This window comes from Mercenaria mercenaria, chromosome 1 (assembly GCF_021730395.1).
Source record: "Mercenaria mercenaria strain notata chromosome 1, MADL_Memer_1, whole genome shotgun sequence".
In the NCBI taxonomy this organism is placed as follows: domain Eukaryota; kingdom Metazoa; phylum Mollusca; class Bivalvia; order Venerida; family Veneridae; genus Mercenaria; species Mercenaria mercenaria.
The window spans coordinates 44,543,280-44,564,991 of record NC_069361.1 but is presented as its reverse complement, the minus strand read 5'-3'; the positions used below and the strand labels follow the sequence as shown (position 1 = coordinate 44,564,991).

General features: G+C 33.8%; 1 protein-coding gene across 12 annotated transcripts in view; it reads right to left on the bottom strand.

The window, feature by feature from the left end:
* The window catches only part of LOC123540363 (sodium channel protein para-like), a 196,690-nt gene that overhangs the window by 15,358 nt on the left and 159,620 nt on the right, over positions 1-21,712 (bottom strand). For 10 of the 12 annotated variants that reach the window (XM_053546008.1, XM_053546020.1, XM_053546021.1 and 7 more), the window contains 10 exons: positions 19,765-20,115; positions 18,806-18,930; positions 17,874-18,067; positions 16,327-16,355; positions 14,771-15,121; positions 13,076-13,249; positions 12,474-12,596; positions 11,490-11,753; positions 8,200-8,256; positions 2,741-2,878 (listed from right to left, as the gene is read on the bottom strand). In XM_053546008.1, coding sequence (XP_053401983.1) covers positions 2,741-2,878; positions 8,200-8,256; positions 11,490-11,753; positions 12,474-12,596; positions 13,076-13,249; positions 14,771-15,121; positions 16,327-16,355; positions 17,874-18,067; positions 18,806-18,930; positions 19,765-20,115 — 1,806 coding nt within the window. Of the gene's footprint in view, positions 1-2,740; positions 2,879-7,903; positions 7,961-8,199; positions 8,257-11,489; positions 11,754-12,473; positions 12,597-13,075; positions 13,250-14,770; positions 15,122-16,326; positions 16,356-17,873; positions 18,068-18,805; positions 18,931-19,764; positions 20,116-21,712 lie in introns of all 12 variants that reach the window. The other 2 variants (XM_053546042.1, XM_053545999.1) reach the window with 1 other exon arrangement.

The window sequence follows — 21,712 nt, the reverse complement described above, 5'->3', positions numbered from 1 at the left end:
ATGATACGTCATATGGCGGCTTTCCAGCTTTAATGGTGGAGAAAGACCCCAGGTGCCCCTCCGTGCATTATTTCATCACGAGCGGGCACCTGGGTAGAACCACCGACCTTCCGTAAGCCAGCTGGATGGCTTCCTCGCATGAAGAATTCAACGCCCCGAGTGAGGCTCGAACCCACATCGATGAGGGGCAAGTGATTTGAAGCCAGCGACCTTAACCACTCGGCCACGGAGGCCCCCATAAACATTGTAACACTTTTCTTCATTAATAAGAGTTTTAATATTTTTAAGTATTTAAAACGGACTCAGAATAATCCACAGCGTTCGAATTCTGGAAACATCTGTCCAAACCTGTAACTAATCACAACAAATTATGATAATTATCGAAAAAAATATTATGTCGGAAAATAAGGTTATGCATACTTGTTCAAAACAGTTAAATATCGTTATATTGTTTATGCTTTTTCAAGTGAATTACAAATATTTAGTCTTTGTTTACTTTTGTCTGCTAAGAAATGTAAGTAATCAGTTAGTAAGATCCCGATCTTTTATTAGGTATTTGTTAGGTCTATAATTTATCCAGAATCAAGAGTTAAATTTCATTATTTCGAGTATTCTCCACACATAGTCTGATGGTATTACAGCATCTAACAATACATCCCATGTTTTTATATTTCTTCTTCTTTCTTCTTTAGTTTGATACTATTTGTCAAATATCGTCTGAATCTTTAAGCTTGTTTGAACTGATAATGAAATAATTACAGAACATAAAACAAGGAGCTGCGTTCAATAAACGCTTGATGCCCCCGGTGGCATCCTTGTCGATACAAAGCAACCTAAGTCCAAAACGAGGTCAAGTTCAAGGTCAAGGTCAAACTGAGGTCAGGTGATGTCTGAAGATGAGGAATAGTCACAGGTTACATCTGCATTAGTATCAAGTCAATCTAGTTAGGGGTATTGATGCTAGACGAAACGGTCCCATTTGGTTAACCTCGTACGGACGGACGGACGAACGGACAGGGCAATCACTATATGCCTCCCTCATCAGTAGATGCCGGGGGCATAACAAATTGTGCAATATCCAGTAAGTGTGCAGTTTATTCGGCAATTGCCTACAACATATATAGCAATTGCACAATTGCGACTTGACTCCTTTTTTACGTTCCTCTTTTTTTTTCTTTTATTTGAAAGCTGAAGGTATTTTTTTTCAAACGTAATTCACTAATTGGTCTTTCATCTTGAATCTTGAAGAAGCTGTTATTTTGATTAATTTTGATAAAATGTTCTATTCTATTTGGTGGATAGTATTATTACAACGTATGAATTGGTAAAAATGTATATGACATTCAGTGTATTCCTTGCTGACTTGTACAGACCAACATATTGTTTTGACATCCACTGGGTGATATTTCATTCATTCTATTGATACAGAATGAAGGTAGTTGACCTGTAATAGCAAATCGGCAATTACTTTTCGATTACTTTTGCTTCGGATGGAACTTCGTTTTTTTTGTTGTTTGTTTTGTTGTTTTTTTTCTATGAAAAATGAAATTTTCTCTTATGGCTAAAGGTTGTCGAAAAAGCATACAATAACCCGTAATCATACGAGCATTTTCGAATGTCATAACATTTAAACCACCTTGACTGATATGCTCATTTTAGTGTAAAATCATAAAACGCCTCATCATACTATTTTTGTTAATTATATCATTGACAAGAATTTACATTTTTATGGATATATTCCTTTCAGTAAATTCATTTATTCACTTTTCTCGTTCATATACGAGCCGCGCATTGTGAAAACCAACATAATGCGTTTGCGACCAGCATGGATCTAGACCAGCTTGTGCATCCGCGCAGTTTGGTCAGGATCAATGCTGTTTGCTTTGAAAGCCTATAGCAATAAGAGAAACCGTGAGCGAACAGCATGGATCCTGACCAGACTGCGCGGATGCGCAGGCTGGTCTAGATCCATGCTGGTCGCAAAGCCACTATCATGTTGGTTTTCTCATGGCGCGGCTCATTTGTTTGTATTCTAAAGACACCTCTGCGGAACGGTCCTTCGTAACTTGACTTTTATGGATATTTTATTTTCAAAGAATCCTGGTCATAAGGAGAATTCAGTAAAATCATAACAGGTTATATCCCGCAAGTTTGATGTCCATTCCATTAACAGTTAGACTCTTCCCTTCCATCGTTGGTTGTGGCTGAAGAGATAGTTTCACTGGGACTCTAATAATATTTCTTTTGTTGCTACTCATCTACAAAATTATTTTGTAAATGCACATATGATTGCCTGTACTTTATAATTCTACCATTAAAGTGTTTTTGTCTGTTTCCCGAACTGTTCTTTATTTTTGTTTTGTATTCTTTATCATGTATATGTATTTTGATGTAAGTATCCTTTATAAAAACAACAACTATTGTACTTACACTGCCGCTTTCGTTTTAAAAGTGGATGGACTCAGAAAGCTGCTATTTGTATTGGATATTTGTCTTTGTTTTTAAAAGAAAGTACGTGGCATGTGATTTCAATAAAAGTTTTTATGGTCAAAGCAGTTGTATTTGTAAGTCATTTGAATGTCTTCATGTTGAAGTTCTAAATTTCTTGATACGAGATCAGACATTTAGTATTAATGTAAACGTTTAAACATTAAAGCAGTATATTATAACTTCATTCCCTCCCCGAGTTTTTAACAATGTTATCTATTCATAGACTTAACCTGAGTAACAAGGAACTTACCTTCTTCTTCTGTTTGTTAAAGTTATCGATGATGACACCGATGAAGAGGTTGAGTGTGAAGAATGATCCGAAGATAATGAATAAAACAAAATAGAGATAATATAGTTGGCTTTGTTCGTCAATCGGTTGCTGGCCTTTCTGAAAAATCCAAAAGGTAAAGAATTATAGAACATGTTCATAATGCAGAAACATATTTAAATCAATCAAGTGTATAATATCCTTGAGACTGCATGCCTTCCTGAAAGAACAAACATATATACTGACTCCATTGACACGTATTCTTTAAACGCACTAAACTGAAAAAGAACAAAACATAACTCAGTAACATTAACGAAATTATTGATTGCGAAATAATTAAACAGGTAGTGCTTTTAATCAGTCTAGTGTTACAAAAATGTGTATAAAACAGTTATGTCCGTGAACAGCGCTCGACATTTCAGAATTAAATGATTCAAAACAAAAAACTCATGTCGCCTCTTTAGGTTGAACAAACGATATACATGTACATGCTTTTATTATGAAAATAAATTCCATTGTAACGAATGGTGTTTAAATAATGAAAATGATTATTTTACAGAACAAATGGTATAAAAATATATTGACTAAAATGTATAATAATGTTCATAAGAAAGCAAAATAATGTTTCAATCACAGCTGTACAAAAAAGCAATTATAAATAATGAAAGTTGTAAGAAAATCATTCTAAACATATAAATATATGAATAAAATAAGTGAGAAAAGAGCAGAGAAATTTATTCACATTTGAAAAAAATATTCTGACATTACCCGATTATCCAACATCATCAGCTAATATGAACCGAGCTAATGAAGCTCATATTTTTCAAATTGTACGTACCGGTATACCCATATATGTCTTAACTTTGCTTTAAGGTTGCAATAATTAAAACTGATTTTGCTTATGCGTTTTTGTAAATTTCATTCTAAAAATTCTTTGGAAAGTAGAAATGAAACTGAGTGTTCATAATTCCAAAATCATACAAAGAACTAATCTGAAGCTCAGGAAAGAATTATTTTGCTCTCAAATAATAAAAATAAAAACCACATCTATTAAATCATAAAAGAATTAAAGACAAAACATGTTACAGACATTCAAATCAACCATGATGCACTGGTTGAAACATGACAAAAGCTACAGATATATCACAAAAATCTACGTCATTATAAAGGAACGAAGACACTAATAGGGTATTTAAAAATGGTATCAAGACTCTTTGATTGGCCAATTAAGTATAGGCATTTCTTTGTACTTTAAAATTTTTAGAAATAAATCGACGGCTTCTTTCGAAGCTAACAGTGGACTCAAAATTCTAGCTTTTACAACATGTACTTTTTGTAGGTTTAAAAAAGTACACACTTAATACATGTATAGCTAAACGTAGTATAAATATGTATTACTAAAGAATTTGGAAGAGACTGGTACTTCACAATATTGAATTATGAATGTAGCTTTTACAATCACAACTAATTTATACATTTAGTATTGGGGATTTTCTATGTCTAAACGGCAAGATCACAATGCAGTGCGCACATTGTAGTCTGAGCATGTTATATGGTATTCCTGATGAACAGTATGAAGTCAGGTTTCTTTTGTGGTGATTGATTACAGCTCGCTGCAATTCCTTAACCAACACAAAAAAAAACGTTGAGTGAATCGGTCAACATTCAGGCATTATACCTCTAAAATGGCCAAATATTGTGTTATGCAGGGCCTTTTTTTTATAAATGCTTAAAATTCAAAGACGCCGGTATTGTAAATCTTGGTCAAAACAATGCTAATTTTGGTCTTTTGTTATTCAGTTACTGTCACGGGAATACCAGGTTATGGAAAAACCTTGGAAGTAACAGAATAAAACAAGAGCTGTCTCCATAGGGTGACACATGCCCCCGATGGCACTTTGAATGAATAGTTATGGCCGATGTTAGAGTTTAGGACCTTTGACCTACGGACCTGGGTCTTGCGCGCGACACGTCGTCTTACTGTGGTACACATTCATGCCCAATAATTTTAAAATCCATGCATGAATGACAAAGATATGGACCGGACACGCCCATCAATGCACTATCATGAAATATGACCTTTAACGTCTAAGTGTGACCTTGACCTTTGAGCTACGGACCTGGGTCTTGCGCGTGACACGTCGTCTTACTGTGGTACATATTCATGCCAAGTTATTTGAAAATCCATCCATGGATGACAAAGATATGGACCGGACACGAATGCACTATCATGAAAAATGACCTTTAACGTCTAAGTGTGACCTTAACCTTTGAGCTACGGACCTGGGTCTTGCGCGTGACACGTCGTCTTACTGAGATACACATTCATGCCAAGTTATTTGAAAATCCATCCATTGATGACAACGATATGGACCGGACACGAATGCACTATCATGAAAAATGACCTTTAACGTCTAAGTGTGACCTTGACCTTTGAGCTACGGACCTGGGTCTTGCGCGCGACACGTCGTCTTACTGTGGTACACATTCATGCCAAGTTATTTGAAAATCCATCCATGGATGACAAAGATATGGACCGGACACGAAAATTGCGGACAGACCGACAGACGGTTCAAAAACTATATGCCTCCCTTTGGGGGCATAAAAAATACAGCACTTAAGGCATATTGTGTGATGCGTATACAAAACCTTCTCTCCATGAAGACGTTTACATGGGTAATATCTATCAGCTGACATGTAATCTTTATGAAAATTTGCAGTGTGTTATTTTGTAGCACACAAACCGACGTTGAGGAATTTCAATGGTTTTGAAGATCTATATACATATATAACTAAGAAAAACAATAAATAAGTTGTACACCAAATCGTAAAGATGTTATTGCCAGAAATACTGTTAGAATCAACCTGTAACTTTGTGAAATATACGTCAGAATGGCAACTGGCAATTATTAAAGTTATTTAAATAGGCAGCCATGGACTTGCACCATATTGTAACATAAGGTATAACAGTAAAGTATGAGACCTATAAATGTACACATGAACATATTGTTCATATAAATTTCATTCAAACATGATGTTTAAACAATTTACGTTATTGTAACATTATTATCCCCCGACGAAGTCGGAGGGATATAGTTTTGGCTTTGTCCATCCTTCTGACAGTCCGTTCGTCCGAAGTCATATCTAGGAAGTGGTTGGAAATATTTAAATATAACTTCATTTACAGATTTATCACTATAGGGAAATGCGGCCCGTCAAGTTTCAGTGAGTTGTCTAAATAATACTAGAGTTACGGCCCTTAGAAGTTTCTAATGTTAACTATATAGGGTACTATAAATATGGCAATTTCTGCTTCACAACTTGTGACATATTTGACCTAGAACTATGAAACTTAAAATGGACTTAGATCACCATAATGTGGTAGTGCACACATAATTTCGTCAGGATCTCTCTAGCAACTCCAGAGTTATTGCCCTTTAATTGTTTAAAAATCCACATACTTGTACATAACAAACTAACAAATTGGAAGAATTTCATTAAACTTCTTTTATATTTTCTCATGAACATTTATCATCATGTGAAAATGTGTACCCATACCCGATCACCCTGATCACACACCCTCCCACTCCCCCTCCTCAAAAATATTTTTTTCATTCCTTTTTAAATTTTTTTCAAACCCTCCATGAATATTTATCAACATGCAAAGTTGTACTCTTATTCCGTCTCGCTCCTCCACCCAGTCATCCCACCACCCCGATCATGCATCCCTCCCCGGCCCTCTCCTAACATTTTTTTTTCATTTTTTATTTTATTTTCCATCAGTATTTATAATCAACATGTGAAGTTTTGTACCCTCACCCGGTCACCGCCCCCCACCCCCCACAAAAGAAAAGAATATTTATCAACATGTGAAATGGTAACTACACCCACTCCGCCCCCACTCATGTTCAAGATTTCTTAATTGACTGTGCTCTCTTAAGGACATCTGTTCTTTTAAGTTCAAATGTACATGTTTAACAGCGAAACTTGGTGCCAAACTACTCGAATATAATATTTCTTTCTAGCTACACTTCAAGCTCACATTTCAAAAAACTCCATTTAATCCTAAAAGCTAAGCTTTTTACAGTAAACATACTCCATCCAAAATAATTTCATTAGTCGGGATCAATGTACAATATATTCATTGTGTACACTTAAAATATTCGTTTTCTGTTAAAGTGATTTTGACCAATGAAATTTTTTGCTTCTTAGTAAATTTTTGCTAAATATATTTTTGCCATTCTTCACCACAAACCTTTTCGGCGGGGGATACCAGTTCATCAAATTTGCTTGTTTTAGTTTGGTCTGTAAAGTACAGGTACATGAAATGTGCTCAATATTTATTTTAAACACGTCTTTTGTTTGATACCTGTTTTTATTTCATCTCATTTATGCTCATACATACGAAATCCAGTATCAATTTTACCATGATTTGTTATGAAATAAATGAATAAAATACCCCAGTGCCTTTGTTAGTGTGTATGACATAGCCCCTTGTAGTAGTAGGTGTCAACAAGTCAACATTTCGATACTTTGTGGATACATTTGTGCTATTCCAACTACGTGCCCTGATGCATAAGATATTATACAGTAAAAAAATTATAAATAATTTTCATTTCCTACTACTTCATAAAAAGACATATTTTTAGGATATGTGCGCACTTTATTGTGATTGTGCCGAAAGCGAATATCTAAAGATAGAATATTCTAATGAAAAATGGACTTTGGCTATCTTTGGAACTACTTTTCTTCCAGATTTATGCACATTGTTCTTTGCTGAATGAAATTATTAAAGGTGAAAATATCAAGTCGAAATTCTTGAGAAACAACACAACTAGCTTAACGTAATGTCAAACGTTTAAAATGATATGAAATCATTTTTCATTCTTTTCTCTGGCAGTAAATGATCACTGTAGGCGAATCCAGATGAGTCTTTGGAAACATATAAAGATCTATTCAACAGTGTGTGCAATTTTAGCCTCTGCACTGTGATTTTGGTTTCATTTTCATAACAGTATACACAATATATAGCAAGAAGTCAATATATATATATATATATATGAAAGATGTAACACTACATATACAAATGTTTCATGAAAACTTCTATACAAATACATTTGGGGTTGCACTGTATACCGAACTTACCTTCAACGGACTATCAACAGCATCTTTGATAATACCTATCCAACCTTTATAAGTAGCCTGAAATGCATTTATTCAATGTGTTGAAACAGGGAAGTTATATAAACATAAACGCAGGATGCCGTTTTCGCCACCACGCCCTTACGTAACTGTTTGTGTTGAAACTGAAATTGTGACATTCTTTGAATTTGCCCGAATTCGAGCAAATGATTCACAATATCACAAATTCAGTTTCCTTCCCTAAGGTCAGTTACAATTTACCCAACCAACTGTATTATTACGCATAAACGTATACATACTTCGCTCGGACTGTCGACCGAGTCCTTTATGATGCCAATCCAACCCTTGTATGTGGCCTGAAAGTACAGCATAGGTAGCAAGAATGTAGAGAAAGCGACAAGATAGAGAGAAACACACTGTCTACTATCAATCGACAATATATACTACCATAATCACAAAAGGTACTATCATATTGATAATTTTGACAATATTAACAATCATACAGGCAATTTTGACATTATATATTACAATGCCAAAATTATTTACTACTTGCATCGACAATTGTGACAATATTTACTATCATATGTACAATATGTACAATATTTACTACCACATGGTCAGTTTTACAATATTTACTACAATATTAGAAATTTGAAATATATTTACTACCATATTAGCTATCTGTTCAACATTTACTACCACATGGATAATCAGTACAATATGTACTACCACATAGGCACTTCAAAAATACTGACTACCACGATGGCAAGTTGACAATATTTACTACCATATTGACAATTTGTACAATATTTACTACCGTATAAGCAATTTGTACGATATTTACTACCGTATAAGCAATTTGTACAATATTTACTACCATATCGGCTACGTTTATTACAAACTGAACTATAATGACTACCAAATAGACTTCTACAAAAAGACCAAACTATCTTAAGCATGTAGTAGAAGGTTTCAGTCTCAATATGAACATTTCATACATGTTTCACATATATGTACTCACTGAACATGAAGAATCTAATCCATTTTATCGCATGCTATTTTGTACATGACCGTGTCATTAGTAGTCGTTAGTTTTCTTTATCACAAACACAAAACATGCAATCAAATGATTTTTTCTGGAATTTTTGTTCAAGTAAGCACTTACCGATGGATGTTTGTGTTGAAGCATTGTTAACCCTCTTTTTTTCAAAACCTTTGTCAAGAATGAAGCAATTACAAAAACTTATGTTATCCCACATCGTAAAATATTGGAAAATCATGCTGTTTTAAAAACAGATATAGATTTAGTATGATATTCTTCTGTTTGAACACTTCTGTAAAGGGCGATTTTTTCTGAACAAAACAACAAAGGTAGAAACAATGAAGGCGGATGACAAAAAATATGTCCCCACGGCAAAAATTAAACTCAAGTCCAAGAAATGTTTAAATATCGCAGAAAAAGCATGACACTTATGCTTTTTACGCTTTCAATTTCATAGTCATATGTCAAAGCATTTTGAAAGTAAACGGCAAACAGAGGTCAGAAGACAAAAACGTCAGTCTGATCACATCATATGACATTGACCATGACCTTTGACCAGGAAACCTCAAAATAAAGAACGGGTCCATGATAAATTTTATCATTGTACTAAGATTCACAACGATAACGTTTGATTTATTGGCTCCAAAGTTATCACAGATTATTTAAAAATGCATAAGCAGTGCGCCTCCCATGTTGGAAGATTGTAGGTCAATAAAATCTGTGAAACAGATCCTTTGGAAGCACAGAGTGCAAGCAAGCAACATATTAGCAGATTCGGTAATGATTCGAGAAATAACCAGTTTGTCAGTAATCACATAGTAAAATCGTTATCATTCGTGGGTTATTAATTTTCGAGGATTTCTTTGTTTCATCAAACCAGGAATTAAATCCCTACGGTCAAATAAAGACCCTTATATCTCATCAAATCCATCCGCTTGAATTAGTTGCTTTGCAAAAACAAGAAATTAAATAATTTAACAGTTTACAAAATTAGCTACTCATGGATAAATTTTGGTCTGTGCAAAAACAGCAATCTAGAACACAATGCCACTGAACTATATTATTTGTGTCAGGAAATAGTAAGAGCACATGCATTTACAAAACAAAAAGAAGTCCAAAGTAAACAAGCAAAGTAAGACAGAACCCCATACAAGGATCAGAACCCTATCAGTGTTTACTTAATGGGTCCATTCATTAGGAAAATTTCATGATTTTTTTAATTCATTAGTCTGTAATTCTTTATACAAAATCATGACTGGCAGTACACAGTACATGAACAACTTGATATTACCAAAATATCCGTCAAAATAAGTTAACACTTCCTACACAATTTTCGAGAATTTTAATATACATATCTACTCCATCAAAACATGAAATTTTCCCTTTTCGTTCATCCATTGCCACGTGCATTAATACTGTAACCGCTGCGATATACTGTGCACCGAAATTATATATCAATGTTAACAAAGCATCAGTAAAAAACAAATCGTTCAAACTGAAATTGTGAATTCGTTTGAATGATACAGAAGACCACAGAATGTTGACGTCAGCCCGATTTTGATATACCAATTACCGATATTCACCTCTAATGACAACATATGACATAATAATATACATGACCGAGGGCCAGTTGCTTTGGCTATTGACGACATGCTATTAAACAAGCGTTTTATTACATCCAGACGGCGAATAATACAAGCTTTCGTAAAGATTGTTTTCAAAATCAGCGTATTTAGAATTAGTTTTATCCGTTTATACATGTAACCTTCGACAGTTACACAGTGACGTAAAAATGAACAAAACACCGAAGAAAGAACCTTAAGGTAATGGACCCGAAATGATACATATCAATTTCTGTTTGATTAGGCATTCTAGTTAGGCGACTCGGGATTCTTCGGATTCCGATTCTATGGTTGTAAATTTAGCTCAGCGCGTTCAGGGATTTCCGTAAAAAACGCAGGAAGCCGAAATCGTATTCGGAGAGTTCGTAAATTTGACGACTGCCATAAAGACATTCCAAAAGTTCGCCCTTAGAAACTACTTTCTCCGTTAAATCATGACAGTTAGACAATCGCTTCTGCATGTCTATGATTAGAAACAAGTTCCATTATCTGACACGACAATTGACTTAGAAAATACACTTCTGTGGCCTTCAATCAGTCGGTTAGCATTCTAAATAATATTTCACAACTCAATACTGTCAATGAGCTGGTAATTAGTTGTTAGGCAACAATAATAGTATGTAACAGAAAGGTGAGTATATTTGGTTTACACTGGTTTTAGCAAAATATAAAAACTAAAATTGTGTTTGCATTTGGTAGCAATATATCAAAAGAAAAACAGTATGTCTTAACTGTGAATTTACGTGATCATTACAAAAAAACAACAACAACAATACAAAGGCTTAAAATCCATTGCATTGTTGAAAACAAAATTAGTAAGATGCTTTAACGTGAATAAACATTGTCATATAATATTTCTTTAAGAGTCTTAAACTGATATAAACGTAACTTAATTGATTAATCCATAAACCAACTAATGACTTACCACTTGGAATAGAGCCAAATAGGCATTTACCACATTGTCGAAGTTGATTTTCGAATTTACCCACGTGTAATTTTGAGCTATACATTCTGTCTGATTTGGAACTATAGTAGCATTTAGTCTATTTCCAAATTCATCTTCACATTTGAAAAATTTTCCAGAAAAGAACTGGACACCGACAATGCAGAAGATGAGCCAAAACACTATGCACACAAGTAGCACATTGAAAATTGATGGTATAGCTTTTATCAATGCATTCACAACCACCTGTAAAAAGAACAAAATAACATTAATCACTTACTTATATCACATATATTATAAAATAACATTAATCACTTACTTATATCACATATTTTATAAAACAACAGTAATCGTTTACATATTTAATATTTTATATCAGATACTTAAAGGAGTTGGACTGTTGGATTGTATGTCATGACTACACATACGCATCTGGGAGACACCAGATGGCCTCATGTCATTAGGAGTGGCATGGACGTGTTCTTGTGTCGAAGAAACGACATTCGTTGCGCCGGCTGACTGGCTGACTTCTTTAAAAGAAAGATTTGTCTAAAGCAGGGTTCCGAATTCAAAGTGGTAAGAGTTTAATGATTTGAATTACCGACCCAAATTATTCGGCCGTAGAGATCCTTTGGTCATTTTGTAGACCAAAAGTAAATAATTGTTTTGGAGCAATATTTTTTCTCACATATTCGAAGAGCAAATACTTAATAATTATAACAGATTTTTCAAAAGTATGACTCTAAGTACATTTTGTAATCTACTGAAATGGTATAGCAGAAATTCTTTATTTTCACATGTCTTGTGTTCGAGATGTAATTCTAGCGGTTATCCATGCTTTCATTACTTATATAAGATATATATATCGCAGAAACATTGTTTAACAAACGGTGCCTAATATAAGCATATATTGTAAATCAACGAAATACTCGTCTAGATTACTTATAAAAGTAATTCAATCCTCACCCTCATTCCCTCCCATCTTGACACAGCCCTAAGAGGCCGAAAAGCCCTCAATGTCCTCATCGCTTTTAGCGCTTCTGCATCTCCAATATCAAACACTTTTGCAACAACCATAATAATTGAAATCTGAAAATAAAAATACATTCGACATGCTACAAAGCTACAAATGTCTTAAACCTCGCAACATCAAAAAGACATCAGAAATCTGAGAATCCAACACAACAAAGTCCAAAATGTCATAGAACATAGTCAGCTTTTTTTTCAATACACAAAAGATGCATATGTAATGAAAATAAAGTGACTGATGTCAAAGAAGTACTCTCTCTCTCTCTCTGTGTAGAGTATAGTATTGACGGTAGAAATGCCTCGCAAAATATCAATATTTATTCTGAAAAGTTAGTTTGTGGGAATGCTGTTAATATTTTGAAATTATTGCAATTCATATTTCAAAACCATAATGCCGAGGAAGCGCAAATTACTGTACATATCGTCTTTTTCTACACTTACCGTTCCGTACCTACACTGCTTTTTAGCTTAAATATGATACAAAATATATACTTCATTTAGTCAAATATCAATTTGACAGCTCTGCTAAATATACTCACAGCCACGATAACAAAATCAAGCCAACACCACGCATCAGTAAAGTAGAATTTCCAACCAAATGCGAACCATTTTAGAAACATTTCTAGAAGAAAGACAACAGTGAAAACTTTGTCCATATATTCAAGCGTTATAAATAGCCAGGGCCTGTGTGGTAGGTAGATGTCTTCTAAAGCCTAAAATGAAATGATTTTAACTTCTTTATTTCACTGAAATAATGCAAACAAGCATGAGGTCATAAATTATATTTACTAACATACTGCAATCTCGCAGTGATCTCCGATTACAGGTAAGAAACCTCTTTATATGTAAATTTTACTAGCTCATTTATACCATCAAGTGATACTAGTAAATAATATCTGTAAAAAGATCCTATGGAAGCAGAGAATACAACCAAGCAAAATGATAGTAGGCTCGGTTGACTGAGTCTGTTCATGAGAGGTAATCGAAAGTGCAACACCTCTCACGCCCCTAGCACCGGCTTAAGCGGAATTATATTACAAAGATATTGAATGGACTCCATGATCCCAAAGGACCAGAAAATATAACAACAATGAATCCAAGTACAGGGAAACTTTTTACGGCCGCCACATGGCATTTAAAAATTGCTGTTGTGATAGTTAATAAGATATTTAATGACTAGTACTTGATAAAATGAAAAATTAAAGAAGAAAATATGAATATTTTTGAACTTTTTTAAACGATCATGTGATTTGTATTGTCAGGTGGTATTTTTTTATGGCAATGGTTAATATAAAAAAAACACCTGGATCATCTTTCATAAATTACAAACTCCGGTATATACTTGAATCGTATCTTTACTGTATATATTTTGTCACCATGGTAATCCTTACCCAAACCTTTTGTTAGTATATTACACATATTATACACTAAATGTGTACGGACATGCAATAAATTGCGTTTTTTTGCCGTGTGGTCCGATTGCTAATCACTTCCGGACATGTGCAGAAGGCCACTCAATTTCTGCAGTGAGCAACGTCAAATAAAGTGCTAGAGTAGAAAATGCTTGCCGGGGATTTGGACATAAGGGCGCAAAGAAAACCAGTTTCATCTATCTGAAGTACCTTCTAATCCCAAGAAGAGTTTAACCAGGGAGCCGTGGTAGGTCTCTCGTATGCGAGAACACGAACGAACACAAGACATGTTAATGTTGAAACAAAAAATATTTATCATGTTTACGAGACCCAAGCTGTTTCCAAGAATAACGGTAATGTTAATTAAAATAAAGAATATTGCTAAAATCAATCATGCAAATATTGATCAAGTTAATGTTTACGGGACTGAAACTGCTAGCAAGAATCATGATAACATTGATTATGATAAGAAATATTGAAAACAAAATGAATAATATGTAATATTGATAAAAATTATAAGATTCAATTGCTTACAAAGATAATGGTAATTGTGATTAAAATAAGGAGAATTGCTAAAATTATAAAACAATAATGATTAAGTAATGATGAAATTTACCAAAGACAAACTGCTTGCAAGAATAACTGTAATGCTGATTATAATAAGTAATACTGTTAAAATGAATCCTTCTAATATTGACTGAGTTATACTGATATAATTTACGAGACCGAATGCTAGCAAGAATCATTTTAATGTTAATTATTATAATTTACATTGCTAAAACGAATAATACTCAATACTGATGTAATATTGATAACATTTACCAGAGCCAAACTGCTAACGAGAATCATGGTAATTATGAATGTTTCGAAGTATTTATGCTGAGTTAATCTGTAGGCCTTGCATCTCCAATCCCACCAAAACCTTCCTATTGCAGTATCTTCTATCGTCCTGCAGCATTTAAACTTCCTTTTAAAGACACTACAGAGACAGTCATCTGGATATTCAGCAAATTCAACATCCACTTCGTTTATTTCTGGTTCCCCATCGAGCTCAACTTTCTTCAAACTTTGTGTTTCAGCATCTGACATGGTTGAAGCATCTGAATCAGAGGCAATGCTCTTTCCTCCCGCCTCGGACGCCCGACTAGGTGTTCTGGTAGAGGGCTCTGACAGCTGCGAAACAAGATAAATCTTTAGTCAGCAATTCGAAACATGACTGATTGAACTTATCTCAAATTGATCATTTTAAACAAAACTTGAATCGCGACATAATAATTACAGAAAATAATTAACGTGACGCAATGTTACAAAAGCAAATCAAAAATATTTGTTCATATACTTTTTTTCAAATGTTCTGTGGTTTTGCACTGGAAATCATGGCGTAATGTCATTTATATTTATCTGCATACCATAAAATTATGCAAGAATCCCATGCACGGAATCTGAGCTGCGATGATCTCTCCCCTAAATTACAGCATGACCAAGAAAATCACATTACCGTTGAAAAGAAATTCTTTTTTTTTTATTTTCGTGTCTTCTTATTTTCATTTTTATCACTTAATTACAAACACTAGTCTTTCAATATATGAAAAATTCAAGCACAAAAAGAATTTTCATCTTTTTCCAAATGATGAAAACAAAATATTTGTTGTGACAAAGGTCAATTTACTTTAAGGGGAGACCACTGCAAACAATATTCCGTTACATCGTGCCAAGAGTAAAATCTCATATGTAAATTGATTAAACCGTCAGTGTTTAGATCCTTCTTAAGACTAAATATCACAACAACAAAATAGACATATGAAAAAATCCAAATAATTTCATACTGCCATATAACCAGCTCGAAATTTTCGATCTCTCTTAACCATAGAAAAATACTGGTACTTTATCTAAAAATAAGTTCACTGGCCTTTTATTTGACCGCTTTATACAAAGAGCTATAAAGTTAGATATGTATTTTATACTTCTTTGCCTATAGCTAATATACTGCATGTCCCAAATCTAGAAAGTTTTTTTTTTTAACTTTTAATCAAACTTATATAATAATAATCATGTTATGTCAAACATCCTATGTAATTATGACTAACCAACAATAAAGAATAACAAGCCTTGGCTAAGGGCTGACTATTGCCTGAGTAGAATTTCTATTCACATTTGTATAATAAAAAAAGTCAATGTTAATAACATCCATCTATTTCATTTAGTGAATTGAATACTTCTTTGCTTTTTATAAGTAACGGTACCTCGAATTTAGGAGCTTTTGTATTGGTCAGATGTTCTTATTATATCTTGTGTTTTAAACACCAGAATTTATTAAAATTCTATATTGTAGGTTGTTTTTATATGGAAGATGCAGAACTACCTTAAAATGTTCTTACCATGGCATCAACCGTGTCTCCATTTAATTCTGTAATAAGAAAATAAATATGAAATAATCGATAAGAAAAAATGAAATAACCAGTAAGAAAATTTGAAATAATCGGGAAGAAAATCTGAAATAATCGATAAGACTCTATGTAGAAAGAAAAACAACATTTATGTGATTTCTTTATGAAACAAACGACATGATTTTTACTTATTTTAATCTTTTAAAATATTTGAAAATATAACCAAAACGTTACATTTTTAAGAGCATCGGCATCAATCAGTTTAACCCTTATCATGCAGGACAGAATCGATTCTGCCTTTTGCGACCAGCGTAGATCTTGATAAGCCTGCACATCCATGCAGTCTGATCAAGATATGCACTGGTCTCCATAAAGTCAGTATCTTTTTGAAAAGCATCCCTTTCAATAGTTAATGGTGCTGTCCAAATTGAAAGATGGACAAGTTCATTATAGAACTTTAGCAGGGTAAGGGTTTAGGTAGTCGACCCGTTATGGCATTCTGCAATTTTGATTTGATACGTATTTTCTTTAGGTAATTCGGTATTCTCTTATATTTGAAAGCTGCTCAACGCGCGCAAGACTTTTCTTAATAGCTGGAAAACGCTGAAATTGAAAATGGAGAGTATATAATATGCTGACTGCCGGGTCCACTACCTTAAAGACTACCTTAAAGAAAAGAATTACAGACGGGTTTCTAATAACGACATTAATTTGTTACTTTAAAATTTAAAAGAAAATGTCTTTTTCTTTGCTGTCAATAAATTGCATGAACATTGGCAATTTAAATGCGTATACTGTGGAATCTACGTTCTCATATACGTTAAGACATTTGCATGAACAAAAGAACTGTTCTTGCTGATAACATCCAAAAACTGTCATTCAATTCGCAGATTAGAAAGGAATCTGGGGATACAATGACTTAATCTGTATTAAATGTTTAATTTTTCTTTAAACTGAATGGGATATATGTGTTATATGTTACTTTAAAAGAAGGTTTAGGTTTATAAGTCACGGGTAAACGATATTGGATTTTTGTCAATTGACAGTGGAATCAAGACTACATCGTGAGGGAAAATACCATCAAAGCAAGAAAATCGAAAATAATGTTTAATAGTACATACCTAAATATCTTTTTTTACTGAATTTTACTGAACGTGCTAATGAATGGGAAAAACGTAAGGAAATTTTACTACTGCTTTTTTTCGAATATGATGAAAATTTACAAGATTAAACTAAGTCCTGTTAGTTTCGCAAATGAACATTATACTCATACTTTCATTTCTTAAATTGATAAGTATCGGTGATATACATGTTACGGAAATACAATTACACTCATTACAGAAGCAATAGGAATTATATTCAAGTGTCATTTTTATATTTTATTATCTAATTTGTGAATTATCGTACATTATCTAATTTGTGAATTTTAAGGTAATTTTAACACCGACATAATAGAACATTTTACATCTTTTTATTAAAATCATTTATCGATTTTTTTTAAAAAGAAACAAACAATGTTAGTACAATACTATGTGGACCTGCTTTAGTAGTGGGTGTCATGTGACCATTTTCATCAAGCGTCATTTCACACACATTTCCATTACCAATGACGGTTCCATCTAGCATTGTTCCATTCTTTCCATTCGTATCTACATTAACTGGTAATGGTCGTTTACCTTCCTTGGTTCGTTTCACTAATACGATAATATGAACTTTTACCCAGTTTCCAAATCTGTAATTTACGAACACACATATAAGTTTGAAAAGCTCAAAGGAAATTTGCATCACTAATGCGATAGCATGAACTTTAACAAAGTTTCTAAATCTGTAATCAACAAGCATACATATCAGTTTGAAAAGATCAAATGAAATTTGTATCGCAAAATCGAAAACATGAGCTTTAACCGAGTTTACAAATCTGTAATCAGCCAACACATATATAAGTTTGAAAAACCTTTGGTAAATATTAGTTTTTATATGAACTATTAGAAATTCCTTAAAATGAAAGGTAGAATAATTATATGTTTGAATTCTGAATTTGATTTAGAGGCAGAATAGAAATCCAACGGAAATGGAAGGTTGACTTATGCTCTAAAATCATGTAATTCCAATTATCAAAGCTAATTATTTATCAGGTTTTAACAATATTTTGCACATTTTAGCAGAAACATTCTTCCTTTAAAAAAAATAGGTCCACTCTCTTAGTTCAATCGTAAGAAAACATTGTGTCAGAAATCATTCTTCTCTGCCTCTAATTCATGTGCAGAAGTTGGCAGTTACTTGCAGCGAACAGGTTAGCATACTATCCTTAGTTACAGAGCTGCAATATTGTTGAAGAAACGGGCAAAAGCCAAAACAAACACAAGGAAACATTCTTCAATACTTTGGCCGGTTTATATTAGCAAATAAAGTACAGCATATACTTGCGCACATGTTTCTTTATTATCCATCACAATATGTTATACCTTACCTAGAAAATCTATTGAAAGCTTCAGCAAGCTTGTTAGGTGCTCCGGCTTCTTCTTCCCCAGAATCGTTTTGTAAGTTCTCAGTGCCAAAAGAGGAAATCAGTAAGGCAAGAAACAAATTGAGAACCTTCAAAAAGAAATATGCATTGATGATGTGCGGTAGCGTATACATGTATATTCACCTTAGAGTGGTTAAGTGTTTTTCCATGTCAATATATTTAACCGCTTCTTGTATTCAGGTGACGATACATTTGCTATAGTATCTATCGATGGATGAATACGAAAATGGTTTAAGTGTATATAACTAAAGAGACACTAAGACCTTGTTCGCATTCACCATTGATAGGAATATTTTGAGATTGATTTTTTGTTAATTTGTTTATTGTTTATCATTTACAGTTGACAAACATGCAATATATTTATGATTTTATTCACACCATATCAAAACGTTCTTCCCAAAACAATTTTTTTTTCAAAATTTGTAATGGCTAATCACTGTTTAATGGTAAACTTGTTCTAACTATCACAAGATGTATTCACCAGTAGAAAGACATGTTCTCTCACAGTGGTTTTCCATTATTTGAATTTATGAAAAAGATTTTTATCTGTAAATTGATACACTAGCGAATTTGTATAAATTACGATTTTAAACAATATTTTTACGCTGTTTGCAAATAAATGTCTACAGAGTTATATAATGTGATATCAGTTATTTGCTATTACCGTTGTTATTTTTAATTTTTTTATTTCAATCTCACTTTTATTTTGATATAGTTACTTGTTTTTAACTACATCTTACCACTAAATTTCCGATTCACATACGCCAGCATGAAGAAAAGAATACACACATTTCACATAGATTCAGCTTACCACTTACTTTCCCATCCCGTAAGTAAGCATGAAGAAAGAAATACACACTTTCCCCATAGCTGTGATACAACTCTGCATATATTTAACTTACCACTAAGTTTCCTATCACATAAGTCAGCAAGAAGAAAGGAATACACACATTCCCCACAGCTCTGATACAGTACCACATAGACTGTATCCATTCTCCACATAAAACTCTAAAAACTATCATAAACGAATGTAGAAAATCTTTGAAACACCATCTTGGAAGTCCCTCCTTTGTCTCATCAATGTAAAATCTATCATAATCTTGGGCAAATAACTGTTGTCCCATGACAGCAAATATGAAAATGACTATTCCTAAGACAAACGTTAGGTTGCCTAAAGCTCCCAAAGTTCGAGCTACAATACTGATGAGCATGTTCAATGTCTGCCACGACTTTGCAAGTTTAAACACACGCAGCTGAAAAATAAATCGAATACAGCAATAAGTTCAATAACACAAGCGAATGGCATATGAAACAGGTTTTAACTAGAGCTACTTTTGAGAAAAGCGCATGTCTCCCACAACTGCCTAATCATCTAAACACTAAGTCAGTGTTTTTATACTGTTTAGTCACAACAAATATACCTTTGAAGAGTAAAATGGCTGATTTTCAGTAATTCAAGGGCCATAATTCTGAAGTGCCTATGCCAATTTTGCTAGTTATCGAACCTGGGAGAGGAATTATGGTCATACACATTTTGTTTAAGTTTGGTGAAGATCGGAAAAAAAATGTCTGACTTGGACTTCAGCATTTTTATGAGTCTAGGTGATTCATTAGTTATTGTCAAGGGCCATAATTCCGAAGTGTCTTAACCGATTTGGCTAGTTATCGAACTTGGCCAAGGTTTTATTTGCAAACACATTTTGTTCGAGTTTGGTGAAGATCGGATATGATATGTTTGACTTAGAGTGCAGACAAGATGAATGGTTTTTGGTGCATGTTTGAGAATGAAATCTTCAGCATTTTTATGCATCTAGGTGATTCATAAATTATTGTCAAGGGCCATAATTCCGAAGTGTCTTGGCCGATTTAGCTAGTTATCGAACTTGGCTGAGGTCTTATGGTCAAACACATTTTGTTCAAGTTTGGTGAAGATCGGATGAGAAATATTCGACTTAGAGTGCGGACAAGATGAATGGTTTTTGTGCATGTTTGAGAATGAAGTCTTCAGCATTTTTATGCATCTAGGTGATTCATAAATTATTGTCAAGGGCCATAATTCCGAAGTGTCTTGGCCGATTTAGCTAGTTATCAAACTTGGCTGAGGTCTTATGGTCAAACACATTTTGTTCAAGTTTGGTGAAGATCGGATGAGAAATATTCGACTTAGAGTGCGGACAAGATGAATGGTTTTTGGTGCATGTTTGAGAATGAAGTCTTCAGCATTTTTATGCATCTAGGTGATTCATAAATTATTGTCAAGGGCCATAATTCCGAAGTGTCTTGGCCGATTTAGCTAGTTATCGAACTTGGCTGAGGTCTTATGGTCAAACACATTTTGTTCAAGTTTGGTGAAGATCGGATGAGAAATATTCGATTTAGAGTGCGGACAAGATGAATGGTTTTTAGTGCATGTTTGAGAATGAAGTCTTCAGCATTTTTATGCATCTAGGTGATTCATAAATTATTGTCAAGGCCATAATTCCGAAGTGTCTTCGCCGATTTAGCTAGTTTTCGAACTTGGCTGAGGTCTTATGGTCAAACACATTTTGTTCAAGTTTGGTGAAAATCGGATGAGAAATGTTCGACTTAGAGTGCGGACAAGCTTTGTGACAGACACACACACAGACACACAGACACACAGACTGGAGTAAACCAATATGTCTCCCACACCACTGTGTGGTGGGAGACATAATTAGCAAGGCTAGGCCGACCTCGCTTGGCTCAAAAGGGGTAGCACAGATCATGGGATTGTGAGTGCGATCCCCTCCACGATTTGAAAAAATACATTTTGTCTGAAGTTATTGCATACCTCACTTCTGATTCATGTAGAGAAGTTGGCATTTATAAAAT